General features: G+C 43.4%; 1 protein-coding gene across 13 annotated transcripts in view; it reads left to right on the top strand.

Moving 5' to 3' along the window:
- The window catches only part of LMO7 (LIM domain 7), a 149,726-nt gene that overhangs the window by 114,760 nt on the left and 18,907 nt on the right, over window positions 1-16,059 (top strand). For 5 of the 13 annotated variants that reach the window (XM_039365749.1, XM_039365765.1, XM_039365723.1 and 2 more), the window contains 11 exons: window positions 1,088-1,499; window positions 2,566-2,862; window positions 3,606-3,720; window positions 4,465-4,626; window positions 5,389-5,573; window positions 6,753-6,810; window positions 8,572-8,628; window positions 8,775-8,816; window positions 11,188-11,213; window positions 12,560-12,664; window positions 14,971-15,063. In XM_039365749.1, coding sequence (XP_039221683.1) covers window positions 1,088-1,499; window positions 2,566-2,862; window positions 3,606-3,720; window positions 4,465-4,626; window positions 5,389-5,573; window positions 6,753-6,810; window positions 8,572-8,628; window positions 8,775-8,816; window positions 11,188-11,213; window positions 12,560-12,664; window positions 14,971-15,063 — 1,552 coding nt within the window. The remainder of the gene's footprint in view (window positions 1-1,087; window positions 1,500-2,565; window positions 2,863-3,605; window positions 3,721-4,464; window positions 4,627-5,388; window positions 5,574-6,752; window positions 6,811-8,571; window positions 8,629-8,774; window positions 8,817-11,187; window positions 11,214-12,559; window positions 12,665-14,970; window positions 15,064-16,059) is intronic. The other 8 variants (XM_039365774.1, XM_039365816.1, XM_039365808.1 and 5 more) reach the window with 5 other exon arrangements.

Below are 16,059 nucleotides of genomic sequence, written 5' to 3'. Positions count from 1 at the left end.
TTTTAACTGGGTTCATTTTCAACTTCCTTATTTGTTTTCTCCGTTACAATATTGATTTGTCTCTGGATCTCAAGCCAAACTCGCTCTGACATAAGCTCCATTTCTGCATTCTTAATACAAGTCTTATATAACTATTGAGGAGAATTGGAGGGGGTGTGGGGGAATGGGTGATGTTTGCCCTGCAAAAGAGCCTTTTAAAGATCTTTCTTGGCCTGCTTCATTTTGTCCTCGTTTGATGCTATCAGGTATCCAGAGTTCTTTTCAATGAAATGCAGGAGGCGCTTTGTGCTTTCTTAAAAAGGAGCGCACAAATAAAATTCTGTTTATAGGTAGCCTTCTACCTGCGACCCCAATTGAGCCCAAAATTTCTGTTGTTGCGTTAAGTGAATTTGGCTCCATTTTACGACTTTTCTTGCCACGTTTGTTAAGTGAATCTCTGCACTTGTTAAGTTAATAACAGGGTTGTTAAGCAAACCTGGCTTTCCCATTGATTTTGCTGATCAGAAGGTTACAAGAGGGGATCACTTGGCCCCGGGACACTGGAACAGTCATCAATTCATGCCAGTTGCCAAGCATTTGAATGTCGATCACATGATCATGGGAATGCTGCAGTGCAAAGTGTGAAAAACAAAGTCTTTTTTTTTCCCCAGTTCCCCCTGTAACTTCAAATGGTCCACTAAAAGAACTGTTGTAAATCGAGGATTGGATTTGATACCGTTGGCTCTTAAAATATATTCCCCCGATGGTCAAGCGGCATTGGAGATTTTACCTTTTAATTTGAAACGTGGACCAATCCTCTTTATCTACCATAGAATTATTTAAAAAAAAAAATCCAGAGGAAAAGTGTGCCACCAGCATCGTGAAAATAGTACCTGTTACTCTGGGGACAGAAGAGTGTTGTAGAACAGCCCTGAATCCTGCTGTGTCCTCTTTGAATCAACATAACTGCAACCTTGCAAGTTGTATACACAGAGAGAGGGGGGGGGGAGAGAGAGAGAGAGAGAGAGAGAAAGAGAGAGAGAGAGAGAGAGAGAGAGAGACTACTTGGGAGGTCATAGATTACCCAAAGCTTTTGCTTTTCTTCTAGAGAGAGGCGAGATCAAGCTCCTCTGAGGAACTCTTGGCAAGAGATGGAACAATCGTATTTCTCAAACGAAGACGTCTTTAGGGAAGAGAAAGCATCTCCCAAAGTCTGTGTTCCAACCGAGGCAAATGGAGGCTTGAAAAGGGAAGATGATCATGAGCTAAAGGACCAGAAACCAGAACGTGGGGTGAAGGATGAGCCTCTCACCTCAATAGACAGCCTGGCTGGAGTAAGGATGGAGCCCCCATTGCCAAGTTCCCGGTCATCAAATGCCCAAACTGGATCTGGTCAGGTTTCAGCATCTCTACCAAGAAGTTATCAGAAGACCGACACCGCCAGGTTGACATCGGTGGTCACCCCGAGGCCTTTTGGGGCCCCTATGAGAGGAATCGCCTCGCTTCCCAGGTCCTTTACGGTAAAAAAAACTGGCTTGTATCTAAAGAGAGCAACTCTGGCTAATTTCACACTTTAATTGCTTTTATATCTGCAGTCTCATATCTAAAATATAAAAAAGAAAATATAATGTATATCTATTCTTGTATATAGATACACAACCCCGTTAGGGAGATTTCCAGGAGAAATGGTAAAACTACTCACTTAAAAGGAATCAAAATGATTTTACTTTGGATTTGCAACTATTTGTCTACTATTTATATATCAACACATCAGTCTCAGTGTTTTAAATCTGGACCTATATAGGTTTGTGTATGAGCCATGCTGGCGTGGTGGTGAGAATGCAGTACTGCAGTTTGGCAGTTCGATTCTCACCGGCTCAAGGTTGACTCAGCCTGCCATCCTTCCAAGGTCGGTAAAATGAAGACCCAGATTGTTGGGAGCAATATGCTGACTCTGTAAACTGCTTAGAAAGGGCTGTAAAGCAATGTGAAGCGGTATATAAGTCTAAGTCAGTGGTTCTCAACCTTTTTATACCGGCGACCCCGGTCATAAGCACACGACGTGCATGCACAGCGCGCATGCGCGGCACCACCCACTGCGTGGCACGCATGCGCAGCAGTGCCCACTGTGCCACCCCATGCATGCTGCGCATGCGCTGTGCGGTGCTCCATGTGGTGCCCCATGCGTGGCGCACATGCGCGGTTCCCCCCATGCGCAGTGACACATGCGCAGCGCACATGCGTGGTGCCGCCCCCTGCGCCGGCTGAGGAAAAAAAATGGCAGACAAAATGGCGGATCGTGTTGTTTGGTGACCCCCGTGAAATGGTCGTTCGACCCCAAATGGGTCGCGACCCACAGGTTGAGAACCGCTGGTCTAAGTTCTATTGCTATTATGTCCTTGCAGCCTAGTCTTTCATGCTTTTATCCAGACCAGAACTTTCTGACTTAAAGCAAACAACAATGCTGTATTAACACTGCAGATAATTAGCAAGGCACATAGGGGCTGGGAAAACATGAGGAAGATTTTCAGTAGATGCTGCCCAGGCCAATGTTGAAAATGTCTCTTTTAAAAATCTTTCTTCCAGATGGATGCAGCCATGAAATACAATGGAGGAATGGAGGGGCCCAGGAATGCTCAGTCAGGGCACAGCAGGGGCTCTGAAGCTCAGACAGGAGGGTCACAACAAGGCCAAGGCCAGATGGAGCAACGAGTTGCAGAAGGCAGCAAAACCAGGACAAGCCGCTTACTGGAGGAGCAGAGAAGGAGAACACCTGAGTTGGACCCTAAATCAGATCATCACACCGGTCCTGATTCAATGACCATTAGATCTTCTGCTCCCAAAGAGAGAACCCTTTCAGGCACTGAGGAGTCAAGACAGCACGTAAGTTGGAAAAATGCTTCTGTTTTCCAAAATACAGGAAGCTCTACCCCACAAAGAATCAGGCATTACTTTTAAGCTAGAGAAAATCATGAATAACTTTCCTAGAGAAGGGAATCTTGAGGTAGTCAACCTGGGGAACAAATGGGAGGTTCTTCTAATGAGTCATAAATGTGAGGGAAGAATTGGACTTGAAACAGTTTTCTAGGACTCTCTGTGGCTCAGCAGACTTTCTCTAGAGAGGTCAGAAGAGGGCTGGAGAGTGCCAGAGCTTATGGAGAACAGTTTGATGGGACAAGAAGTAGCCTTCTTAGTTGCACTACTCTGTGGCAATTAATCCAGGATGGTCTCAACTCTTGTCTGTCAAGGACTGTTATATTTGTTGGATATCTCTTAGTTTAGTGCAGGGGTCTTCAAACTTGGCCCTTTTATGACTTGTGGACTTCAAGTCCCAGAATTCCTCAGCCAGGCAGTGCCTGGCTGAGGAATTCTGGGACTTGAAGTCCACAAGTCATAAAAGGGCCAAGTTTGAAGACCCCTGGTTTAGTGTTTTGATTGATTTCTATCACTTCAAACCACATGAAGGTTCTTAAATTACTTAAAATGTCAGGAGAGACAGGACATAAATAGTGAATGCTCCAGCTGTGCCTGAAACAATCTAAAAAGACTAGCTAAGGTAATGTGAACGAATGACTGTTGACATTCTTTCTTTGGTATCTTCCTTCTCCTCTTCCTTCATTTTTTAGGAGCAATACAGCGATATGAGAATCAGTATAAATCAGAAACCAGGCAGCAGTCGTAGCTTTGGATTTGCCGTGTACCAGAATCCTTCTGGTGTCTTTGTAAAATCAATAGAAGAAGGTAAACAACAGTATTTAAATCTTGCATTTTCCTTGAGGAAGGGAAGGGAAGGGAAGGGAGAAAATGGAAAAGGAGAAAGGGGAGGAAAGAATTCAGCTTGCAAGAATGTGAAAAAACAAAGTTTGTAGACATGCAAAGTTGACTTGCTTTTAGGATCGGCTGGTTCCTTCTAAAGCCCCAAACAGTTTGATATTAATATTCAAATGCAGGACCATCTCAACTCCTAACAGCTTTTACTATGGATCTCAGGGCTATGCAAGAAATTCTGAGCTAACTTTCCATCCTGGAGTGTCTCATTCCAACATTGATCTCCCCCCCCCCCAATAAAAAGGACTTTTTCTTCGTGAGAAATATCCCTTCCTTGGTGTCACACAAACTTTCATGACACCCTCCGGCATTCCAAAGGGGCATTTTTGCAAAGCCTTGTGACGAGCTCAGAGCATTACTTCACCCCCATCGCTTTCCCACACCTGCTCCAAAGGGTGCCAATACAGTCAATACGACCAATGAGCCCGAATCTTGAAAGCAGGTTTCCTTAAAACTTTAGGAGAGAGTTGCTTGGACTAACATGCTCTACAATCTGATGCTGGATATATGGAGGTTGCAATACGACCAATGAGCCCGAATCTTGAAAGCAGGTTTCCTTAAAACTTTAGGAGAGAGTTGCTTGGACTAACATGCTCTACAATCTGATGCTGGATATATGGAGGTTGTATGTGACTTCATTGGCCTTTCTCTCGACAGGGAGCCCTGCAGATTTTTGTCAGTTGAAAGTTGGGGATGAAATCCTGTCCCTTGGGGGCACCAGTGTTTCACACTTGGAGCAGGGCGAGTGGGAAGCCGCCATTTGCCAGGCCCTGGAAAATGGATGCCTTGTTATGGACGTGAGGCGGCATGGAAGGAAGGGTGCGTGTTTACTTGCACTGAGTGCAGTGGGAATTGTCTCCTCTTTCCTCTAAGTTGTATTATGGTGGATGAGTTCTGTATTCTTACAGCCTTCAGCAGGAGCTGGTGGTTTGTTTCCATTGAAGTATCTGCAGTTAGTATTTCTGCTTTTGTAAAAAAAAAAAAAAAAAGCATTTGTAGCAAGAAATATATTTATTATTTTCTAATTGTTGCATGAATTACACTGTCACCAGCTGGTTGAGCAAGTTTACTTTCTAGAAATTGGGAAGTCATTTCCTGGAGTAAGGATGTTCTTGGAAAGAGTTGATCTCAATGTACTTTGATTTTGTCTATGCCCCCATTCATTAGGCAACAATATGTGTGAAGACTCTAAGGTCAACTCTACTTCCCAACGTTTTGAAATTCTTCTAATTTAAAATAAAGTTGCTGTTAGTAAACTTGCTATTTATTGTGCAAGCTTTTGACTAATTATTGCTTTGGGCAAAAGGTGGTCTATAAAATAGTTGCTGTTAGTTAACATGCTTTTATTGTGCATACTTTTGACTAATTCTTGCTTTGGGGAAAAGGCGGTCTATCATAAAAACACCTAATAGGATATTCCACATTAACACCCCAAATCACTCCTTCCTTCTCCTGTCCTCTATTATATTTTTTTTCTCCTCTTTATGTGTTGTTTGGATGTATTTTTGTCAATTCCCTTTACACTTTGACGTTCCCCCTGTCCACCTTTCCAATTTCTTTTGATCTCCACATATCAATCAGATTGGGGCAAAGACCAGCCTTTCCCGCCATTTGCAAGGCACAAAATCCTCAATCTTACCAGTATGGCTACCAAAATTATAGGTACATCTGAAAACAAATGGATTGATGCCACATCAGGAGATCACGCTTCAACGCAAAGTCAACAGATGTCCAAAAAGGAGTTGCACAGCCATTTGCAGAATGATGTAAGTTATGGACCTGTTTCCTCCAGAAGAAGGTGTTCACAACTTCTAGTCATGGGTGATTCCAAGATGGAAAATACTGTTCTTTTGCCCTTAAACCTGGGGGGGGGAGGTGTCTTCATCTCCTTCTGTAGAGGTATTAAAGTGATCTGGAGATAAAAGAGTATATTCAATATTTTGAGAGCCATTCTGGGGTAGTGGTTAAGGAGCTAAAAACTGGGAGACTGGTCTTACTTTAGACATGAAGCCAGCTGGGTGACCTTGGGCTAGTCCCTAAAATTGCAGGGACTAATCCAAGCTGTAACCAAAGAGTCACACAAAGGTGACACAAAGGCATGCATGCATGCAGAACCACAAACACATGAGAGAGAGAGAGAGAGAGAGAGAGAGAGAGAGAAGAGCATTTGCTTTAAATTGGGATCGTGAGAATTTTCTTCAAATTCTGCTCTGCCACTCCAAAATCAATTGCAGCTGTCAGATTAATCTGCCAAGGAAAATGTGTTCTTAATCTTTTGTAAATTTTAATCAGTTTTTACATTTCTAATTGTTTTTGGGTGTGTACTGTACGTTTCGTTACGTTGTAAGCCACCCAGAGTTGCCTTGATCTGCCTGATGGGCAGCTATAAATTTAATAAATATTAAAGAATATTTAATATATAACATTTTATTTAATATAATATAAAATATAGATTATTTGTAAATTCCAATAAATAAATCACAAGGCCAAAGAACAGCATTTTTAATGCAAAGCTACAAGACTTTAGCTTTAGAACGTGGGTAGCCCAATCAGATGGTGGGTCTGTGCTTGGTCAAAGAGTCATTAACAGTCCATAAAGGGGGTGTTCAATCCTGCCAGAGTGAAGACAAGGAGTTCTTAGTGAATTAGAGGCTAAAACATATGAAGAAAGGTTGCAGGAATTGGGTATGTCTAGTCTAATGAGGAGAAGGATGAGGGGTGACATGATAGCAGTGTTCCAATATCTCAGGGGTTGCCACAAAGAAGAGGGAGTCAAGCTATTCTCCAAAGCACCTGAAGGCAGGACAAGAAGCAGTGGTTGGAAACTAACCAAGGAGAGAAGCAAGGTAGCTGGTGGTTTGGTTTGTCAGATGACTCAAAGTCAGGTATTACCTTCTGGAAGTGGAAGAAATTAAAGCCATCCTCTGCTAATTTTCTGTTTTCAGGGTTCTGAAACAAAAGTCAACGGAATGCAGGATGATGCCAGCTGCTGTGAACAAAAAGGTAAAACTATACAGTGCACTTGAAGTAGGAGAGCTTACTGTTAGTTAAGCCACAGAAAGGGACCGGATCTATAAAAAGTACATAAAATAAAATATCATTAGCTGCTAATAAAAACACAGTGGTTTTAGAAATACAAACGAGGCAGAGATGCACCAAGTCAATAGCAAAAGGAGAGGTTTTTACCTGCTTTGAATCATCTGCCTTCCAACGTCATTTTTACCTGCTGGGCAGGTTAACAGCCTCTTCCAGAAGAATGGGTAAGGGGTTTTCAAGCTTAAAAAAATCCAACCTCTGCCTCCTGGCCAGGTATATTTGTCTGTGTGCCTTATAAGATTTGGGATTTTTTTTTATTGTTAGCCTTTACTGGAAAATAAAAGAAGGAAAACATAAGCTGTAACCTAATACTAGCCTGCATTGTCTGCTAAAACTGTGTGTGATGGTCAGAGAGCAGAAAGCTTACAGTACAGCTTGGGAGCAAAATTGCAGCCATCCCGGAGTGATCTTTAAGAGTGACCAATAAGCTCTTCTGCTTATTGCTGGCCTGGAAAACCTCTTTAAATTGGAGCAGCTCCTTCCCATTGAATCAAATAAAGTTGATTGAGAAGACCTGCCTGTCCTCCAAAGAGCTCAAGACCCTGTGTAGAGTTACCACATCAAGGGGTTTAGGAGTCCTTGGTGTTCTCTGAGTTTGATCGTTTTCTTCCGGATGTTTTATTACCCAAGTAGGTAACATCATCAATAGTGACTCTACTATTGATGATGTTACCCAGTTTGGGTAATGAAACATCTGCAAACAAACAATCCAGCTCAGAGAGCACCAAGGACTCCTCATTTCAAATAGTCTCCTTTACAAGTGGTTTAGGCTGAGAATAGCATTGGGGTCAGGCAACTTTGCTAGGGCAAAATTGGTACTCGGACCTACCCGGTTGCAGGAACTGCTGGTTTGGCTTTGATCTGGTGATGCTTCAGTGGGTTTGGGTCACTGAAGAGCAGAGCTTTGATTTAGGCTCTGAAAAATCAGGTCCCCCTACCCCCAAAGCGATGACCCATTTGTTTGAATGCAGTCAAGCCAATGCCTGTCAATGTAGAGCAGACATGTCAAATTTGCAATGTCACGTTACGTCATGCAACGTATCGTGACGGTTTTGCCATTGCCGGCAATGGGGTGGGTGCGGCTTCCGGATGACGCATCCAGCTTGCAGGCTGGCAGTTTGACACCCCTGATGTAGAGGAACAGTGGCTCAGTGGCTTAATGATACTAGAAATAGTCTCAGCTCCAGCAGTTTGAGCCCTAGCACTGCATGGTGGGGTGAGCTCCTGTCACTCGCTTCAGCTTCTGTCCAGCTAACTGTTCAAAAGCACGTTCTATGCAAGTAGATAGATAGGTACCACTTTGGTGGGGAGACGAGCTGGTGCGCTGTGCAGGCAGTCAGATTCCAGATGGCTCTGAACCTTCCCGATTGTGGTGTCTGCTTGTGAGGCAGCTCTGGGAAGGAAGAGGGCCTTTGCTGATGCTGCAGGACGAGCCCGCTCATCTTTCACTCTGGTGCAAAGCCAACCCGCCCTCCTGTGGCGCACCTTGGGAAGCACGCAAGCAGGACTGGTACCTTGTCGAGCCAAACTATTACTCTGCAATAGCATTGTGGTTTCCTGGCCACTGTATCAATGCCATACAGAAAACAATAATACCTTGGATATTTTCACTAAAATCAGACCACACCACACTGACCTGTTTGTATCTCCGTATTTTTTTCCAAATAGACACAGAACCTATTTCTTTGAAAAACTTAAAAAGGCGATCCCAGTTTTTTGAACAAGGTAAAAGCAATCAGTATTCCCCCCCCCCAAAGCTAACATTTCATGTAATTTCATGAAATTGTGCCTCCCCTGCCTTCTCTTAATCAGTCTTGGTGTTGGGTTCTATCACGCCAACTTTCGTAATCTCTTTCCATTCTTTTCCTTAGGAGCATCAGGTTCCCTTTACAATTCATGGGTGTATCTTTGTGGTAATGGGATTTGTGTGTTCCTTTTCCCTCAAACCTTTGACACTCTTGATAAGTTCAAATCCTGTTCATAGTGAGCACCAAATGTAGTACGGCATATTTTCATTCAATTCGTAATCTTTTCTCCTATGTGCTGGAATTCAGCAAACCTGTGTTATGTAAAATGACCAGGCTGAAAGAAATGATCAATGTTAAAAGTCATGTTTATTATTACAATTGGTGCATCCGTGTGCAATAGCTAGCTTAAGGAATAGATGTCCTATCTCCATGGGACAATTTTAATCCTTCAAAAACTAAAGGAAGTGTTTTGGGCCAGGAATCCTATACCTGAGTTCTTAAAAGCTGCTAGGAGTGTGTTTTGCATGCCACACCTCACCTTTTTCACCTTCACTTCAGAAACCTGTGCTTGTTTTACTTGTTACACATGGAATGTTTTGAAGTGATGAGGACAATATTTCTCACTGATGTTAGTATGATGTATTAGCCAAAGGTCTTTTTTCCTCAATGTTATTTTACCATTGTCTCCGTTTCTTCAGAATAATGTTTCCATACAAAGGATGAAAGGCCCGTCTTAGTCTTAACCATATCTTGCCCTCAGCATCTCTCTCAGGCGCTCTTTTATGGCAAGGCTTTGTGCGCAATGCAGGCCAAACTTCCCTAAATGCAGCGTGTAACTTTATCACAAAAGACAGAAAGACAGATAGACAGAAAAGAAGGAAGAGAGAGAGAGAGAAAGAGAGAGTGAGGAAGGAAGGAAGGATGGAAGGAAGGAAGGAAGGAAGGAAGGAAGGAAGGAAGGAAGGAAGGAAGGAAGGAAGGAAGGAAGGAAGGAAGGCAGACAGAAAATTGCAACTTGACTTCTTTGTGCAATCTTTTCCCCAGTATCAAGTTTTTACATAAGGAATGCATATTGTTTGCAGTTCAAATATAATTTTAACAGTCAGTTGGGAAGCACTTGTGGAAAAGCAAAGATGGATGCCAACACTGTTTCTCAAAATGTCTGGCATGGGAAGGAAGTTTTGGCCAGGCAAGGGGGTGACTCAGGCTAGTGGGGAACGGAAGTGGGGAAATGAGGGCTGACGCTGCAGGAGGGGGCAAAGAGGAAGTCCAGGTCTGTGCAGGAAAACCATAGAGTGCAGTACCACAAAGAATTTTGGGAGGCCCTGGATCTGGGGCTAGAGGGCCAGGTGTGTGTCCCAATCTATCCATTCTGGAAAAATAAAAGAAAATAGATTATAAAATGAACAGCTCTTGAAGTTTGTGCCTCTTCAGGGCTGGATTTTTCCATGAGATGTGAAAAGTATATGACAAGAGTCAGCTGGAACGCTGGGGCTGAATTCCATTTCTGTCTCATATTAATGTTTTTGGATAAACTACTTATCTGTTAGCCTTGAACTTTGCCTCAATGAATGTGGCCATTGCAACAGTGATTTCATAAATAAATATACTCAGCTCAATTTCTTCCAAATTGCTCAAAATTCTAGATTAGTCCCCATCAGCCTACCAAGGTTGGTGTGACATGTTTGTTTTTGAAGACCACACATTTTTGATTGGTTGGGGACTGGGATATAGTTTTGCAAAGAAGAGATAGTTGGAAATGATACAGGAATGTGAACTCCCCAACAAAACAGTATACTACCATAACATTCTTGGAAATCTTCTTCTTGAACTGTCTTCTCATAGTTTATCTGTGGTGTACTGGCATAATAATCAAGGAGGTTACCGTCAATACTTTATTGTTTTCTACGTATGGCAGATTTGATTAGAAAAATGTGCAATTCACTGTGTATGTATGAAACCAATGCAGGTAATCCTCAACTTACGACAACTTCTGCTGGTCAGCGAGAGAGTTGTTAAGTAAATTTTGCCCCATTTTACTACCTTTCTTGTCACAGTTGTTAAATAATCACCGCAGTTGTTAAATGAGTAAAACGATTGTTAAGTGAATCTGGCTCTCCCATTGACTTTGCTTGTCAGAAGATTGCAAAAGGCGATCCAGGGACGCTGCAACCGTCCTAAATATGAGTCAGTTGCCAAGCAGCTGAATTTTGATCACGTGACCGTGGGGATGATGCCATGGTCTTAAGTGTGGAAAACCAGTCATACATCACTTTTTTTTCAGTGCCGTTGTGACTTTGAATGGTCCCTAAGTGAACTGTTGTAAGTCGAGGAGTACCTGTATAATAATTTTCCTTTTTTTTATATGACCTTAAGAAATATTTGCCTGTTGGAACATGTTAGATGAGTCCTTGATCCAAAAAAGGGGTGGTTCCAGGGCGGCCTTTTTGTTTGGGTTGAAAGGATCTCTTCCAGATAAGAGTAACAAAGATTTCCCACCCTCTTCTTGTTCTTCTTTTTTTCATAAATCACCCAGGAGGTCAGGAGCCTGCAATACTTGATGTAAGTAATGCTCCATTATCATTATCTTTTATTCATTAGACATGAATCTCAGTCAACTGAACATTCAAGTTGGCTGGCACTGATGGTTGACACAGGTTGCTACCGGCATCCTAGGTGTCAACCAGGTATCTCCTTAAAATATAAGATGTTCCGAGTAGCACAGTTTTTTGTAACATTGCTGGAGTTATTGCAGGAAGCTGCAGTTTCTTGATGTATTTTGCAAAGTTTTTGGACATAGTTCCCAGTGCCCCGATGACAATGGGTATCACTGTTACATGTTATTATTATCAACTAGTCAGCCAGATGGTTAGGCTAGAGTTGGCATTTGTATCCATCTATCAAGTCCTTCCCAAGGACCTGGGAGAGGCAGATGTTCCTTCCATCATCTTGACAATTTGTTCTCCAAAGTTTTCCCCTCCCCTCTCCATTCCCATCAAAAAAGTTAAACTGGATTCCAGGTGGGTTGAATTGGAAGGGAAGCGTTATTCCCTGAAGGCTAAAACATTAGAAGACCAGTGGCAGGAATTGGGTATGTCTAGTTTAATGAAAAGAAGGACTAGGGATGACAGGATAGCCGTGTTCCAGGATTTGAGGGGCTGCCACAAAGAAGAGGGGGGTCAACCCAGTCTCCAAAGCACCAGAAGGCAGGACAAGAAGCAACGGATGGAAACTAATCAAATAGAGAACCAACATAGAACTAAGGAGAAATTGTCTGACCGTGAGAACAGTTAATCAGTGGAATGACTTGTCTGCAGAAGTTATGGGTGCTCCATCACTGGAGCTTTTTACAAAGACATTTGTCTGAAATGGTCTCCTGCTTGAGCAAGGGGTTAGATTAGAACAGTGGTTCTCAACCTTTTTAATGCCGCGACCCCCCAACCGGTCGTAAGTCGAGGACTACTCAACTGGTGCAGCATCGTTTGCAGAATGGGACTTTTGGTGGGTTCAGTGGGGCAGAGACAGCCTGGACAATTCCTATTGGCTTTTGAAAGCCAATAGAATTAGACTCTATTCAAGAGAGACTATTCTATTGGCTTTCAAAAGCCAATAGAATAAAAGGGAGTAGCACAGCTAAGGAAAAGGGGAAAAAAATGGTGGACTGCGTTGTTTGGCGACCCCCCGTGAAATGGTCGTTCAACCCCAAATGGGGTCTCGACCCACAGGTTGAGAACCACTGGACTAGAAGAATTCCAAGGTCCCTTTCAACTCTGTTATTCTGTTGTTTATTGCCCTGCAAAGGGTTCAGCACCCATTTTTCCTATCAAAAAGTGATAGGAAAACTGCTGTTTCCCCAGCCCTCTACAGAGAACCCTCTGGGCCTGCTCACCTTTGGTTTCTTGTTTCAGCTCCCTGTCCCACCCATTGCGGCTCCCAGCCGTTGGACTTGGGATCAAGAAGAAGAAAGAAAAAGGCAAGAGAAATGGCAAGCAGAGCAGGAGCGCTTACTCCAGGTCTGGATGTAAACTGTGCGGTTGTCCTTCCTGCTAAAACTGCTTCTGCTCTTGGAGCAGAACACCCTGACTAAAACATGTCTGGAAGCTGACCCTCCCTCAGGCCATCTCTTCTAGGTGAAACACTTGAGGATAGAAAACCTGCCCCAAGATGCTACTTTAGGTGGCTACTGGCAGGGTGATTCTATCCAGGTGCACTTGGTTACACATTTAGTAACGATCAAAGGATTTTTGCCCAAATAAAGCCAGGATGTTTTGGTGGCTGAGTGTCCTTCATAGGTCTTGGAGATCTGTCTAGAGCAGGGCTACGCAACCTTGGCTCTTTTATGACTCATGGACTTCAACTCCCAGAATTCCTGAGCCAGCCATGCTGAGGGGAAAGACAGAGGTTTCCAAGCTGAGCCATGCTGGCTCAGGAATTCTGGGAGTTGAAGTCCACGAGTCATAAAGCGGCCTAGGCCTAGGCCAGGTAGGCAACTTGGCTCTTTATGACTTGGCTTTTCAGCTTGGCACTTCTTCACTCATCCCAGAATTCCTGAGTCAGCATGGCTCAGCTTGGAAACCTCTCCCTTTCCTCTCAGCATGGCTGGCTGAGGAATTCTGGGAGTTGAAGTCCACGAGTCATAAAAGAGCCAAGGTTGCTTACCCCTGGTCTAGAGAGAAGAGTCAATAAAGGAGAATATTTGTAGCTCAAGATTGAAATGAGGGCTCCTTGGTGCTCTCCAAGCTTGGTTGTTTTCTTGCACACATTTCATTACCCAAACTAGATAATGCACTGATGGTGTTACTTAGTTTGGGTAATGAAATGTCTGCAAGAAAACAACCAAACTCAGGAAGCACCGAGGACCCCCTCGGAGGGAGGAGTTCAAGGGCAAAACAGGCTTCCCATAGCATTTTTACTACATATTCCAGGTCTTACAACAGTAGTGGTGAACCTATGGCACGGGTGCCAGAGCTGGCACTCAGAGCCCTCTCTGTGGGCACGCGCGCCGTCGCCCCAGTCCTAGGCCTTCAGCTGGGTTTTATAAAACCTTTTCGCTTTAGGCCTCCACCGCCGTGTGCAAAAAAAAAAAAAAAAAAGGTTCAATCAATCAGTCAATTTCAACTTCTTGTGGGAAAAAAAAGATCTTGAAAAATTGGAATTGATTGATTGAACTATTTGGTCCCACCCAGTCTGCCATTACCACCGCAACCACGCCCACCCAATGGGCCACACCCACCCAATGGGCCATGCCCACCCGGCACCCGACGATGCGTAAGTGGGTTTTGGGTTGCAGTTTGGGCACTCGGTCTCTAAAAGGTTCACCATCACTGTCTTACAAGTTGCTAAATGTCTATGGAGATTCTCAATCATCCAAATTATGGTTGTCCCAAAGGTGCTTTTCTAAAAGGCAACTGAATTTTCATGTTTGTCTGTTTGTTTTTTCTTGAAAATATTTTGTTTCTTATCCCAGAAGCTTCTTCCATTCTTCAGAATTTAAGAAGCTTCTTGGATGAGAAGCAAAACATTTTCAAAGGAAGAAAACCAAGAAAGTCCAGTTGTCTTTTGGAAAAAGCATTTGTGGGAAAGCTAAAAAGTTGTGGGGGGAAATAGTAGTAAAGCTAGTGTTGGATACTTGGCAGGATGATAAAATGGAAGAGAAAACTCCCAATAAGAAAATATATATATTAAGGTGGGAGGGACCATATAAAAATGATAATGAAAGAAAAATGGCCCACAACGATGAGGCTGGGTGTGTACCTGGGAAAATGTTGCAACATGGACGCGGTTTGTTTCTGGGGTGATTGTACAACTTGTTTAGTGTGCGTGGAAAAAGGCCACTGTCATTTCCTTTGAGAAAGGGAGTGCGGCAATACCAATAGCACTTTGATTTATATACCACTTCATTGTGCTTTATAGCCCTCTTTAAGTTTACAGAGTCTGCATATTGCCCCCCACAATCTGGGTCATTTAACTGACCTCGGAAGGATGGAAGGCTGAGTCAACCTTGAGCCGGTCAGGATCGAACTCCTGGCAGTGAGCGGAGTGCTAGCCTGCAATACTGCATTCTAATCACTGCACCACCACGGTGGAGCAAGAGCCAGTGAGGCCAAAATGGCTGGCAACAGAGACTTCTATCTCATCTCAATGTGTTTAATTTCCTTGTCTTTGCGTCTGTCTATTCCTTAGTCCAATCCTTTGCATGGTGTTGCTTACAAAAAAGGAATGGCTTGGTGGGTGAGTCGGCAGGAAAACATCCTGTTTCCTGGAGTTTGTTTCTCTTTGCATTTGTAAGATTTTGCCTTGATTTGCTTCTTCCCATCAGGAGCAGTACAAGCGTGAGCAAGAGAGGCTTAAGGAAGAATGGCTGAAAGCCCAGCGGGAGGCAGAAAAAGACATCTCCAGTTACTTAAAGGAGGTCAGTGCTCAGCCGGTTTGCAGTTTGACCTCTCTTGCAGAAAGGCAAACATTGCTGGTGAGCTTGTCTAGGCCATTTCTAAAGCAATACACCTGGAAGGCAGAAGCACAGACCTGCCTTGTTCCTTTGTTGAGGAAAAGCTGAATGTAGACAAAGCATAAACCGCAAAGGAAAAAAAAAGCAAAGTGTTTTGGTAGCCAAGAGAACTGGGCAGTTAGCACAAACCCAGCAGAAAACTCTTTGTCTTTCCTTAGCTGCCAATAAAAATTATGAATGAGCTGCCAAAGTCTGCCAAATTGTTCTCAGGCACCGGTAGAGTTGAAAATTAAAATTAGGAGAACTTCTGTTCTAACACTGAGAGCAGTGTTCCAATATGTAAGGAGCTGCCACAAAGAAGAGGAGGAGGTCAAGCTATTCTCCAAAGTACCTGAAGGCAGGACAAGAAGCACTGGAGGGAAACTAATTAAGGAGAGAACCAACCTAGAACCAAGGAGGAATTTCTTGACAGTGAGAACAATCAAAGAGTGGAACGACCTGCCACCAGAAGTTGTGGGTTTTCCAACACTGGAGGTTTTTAAGAAGAGATTGGGCAGCCATTTGTCTGGAATGGTATAGGGTCAATGGCTATGGGACTTGGGTTTGGCTAGTCTAAAGTAAAGAAGAAATAGGGGAGACATGATAGCAGTGTTCCAGTATCTAAGGGGCTGCCACAAGGCAGAGGGGGCCAAGTTGTTCAACCATTTGTCTGATACAGGTATAGGTTGTCCTGCTTGAGCAGGGGGTTGGACTAGAAAACCTCCAGGGTCCCTCCCAACTCTTTTATTGCATTATTCTGTTATGGTCTATGATCTTCACAGGCATGTGTTACAAATAAACTCCAAAACAAGGATGCTAGAGAAAACAATGGAAGGGACCCTCTGAGATACTTGACTGAATTTGGTGTGTAGTTACACACCAGATGTTACAGATTAAAAATGCAGTTAAAATTAGTTGGCA

This window comes from Crotalus tigris, unplaced genomic scaffold (genome assembly GCF_016545835.1).
Source record: "Crotalus tigris isolate CLP2741 ecotype Arizona unplaced genomic scaffold, ASM1654583v1 scf7180000017596.1218436, whole genome shotgun sequence".
In the NCBI taxonomy this organism is placed as follows: Eukaryota; Metazoa; Chordata; class Lepidosauria; order Squamata; family Viperidae; genus Crotalus; species Crotalus tigris.
This window is presented reverse-complemented; position numbering and strand designations above follow the sequence as displayed.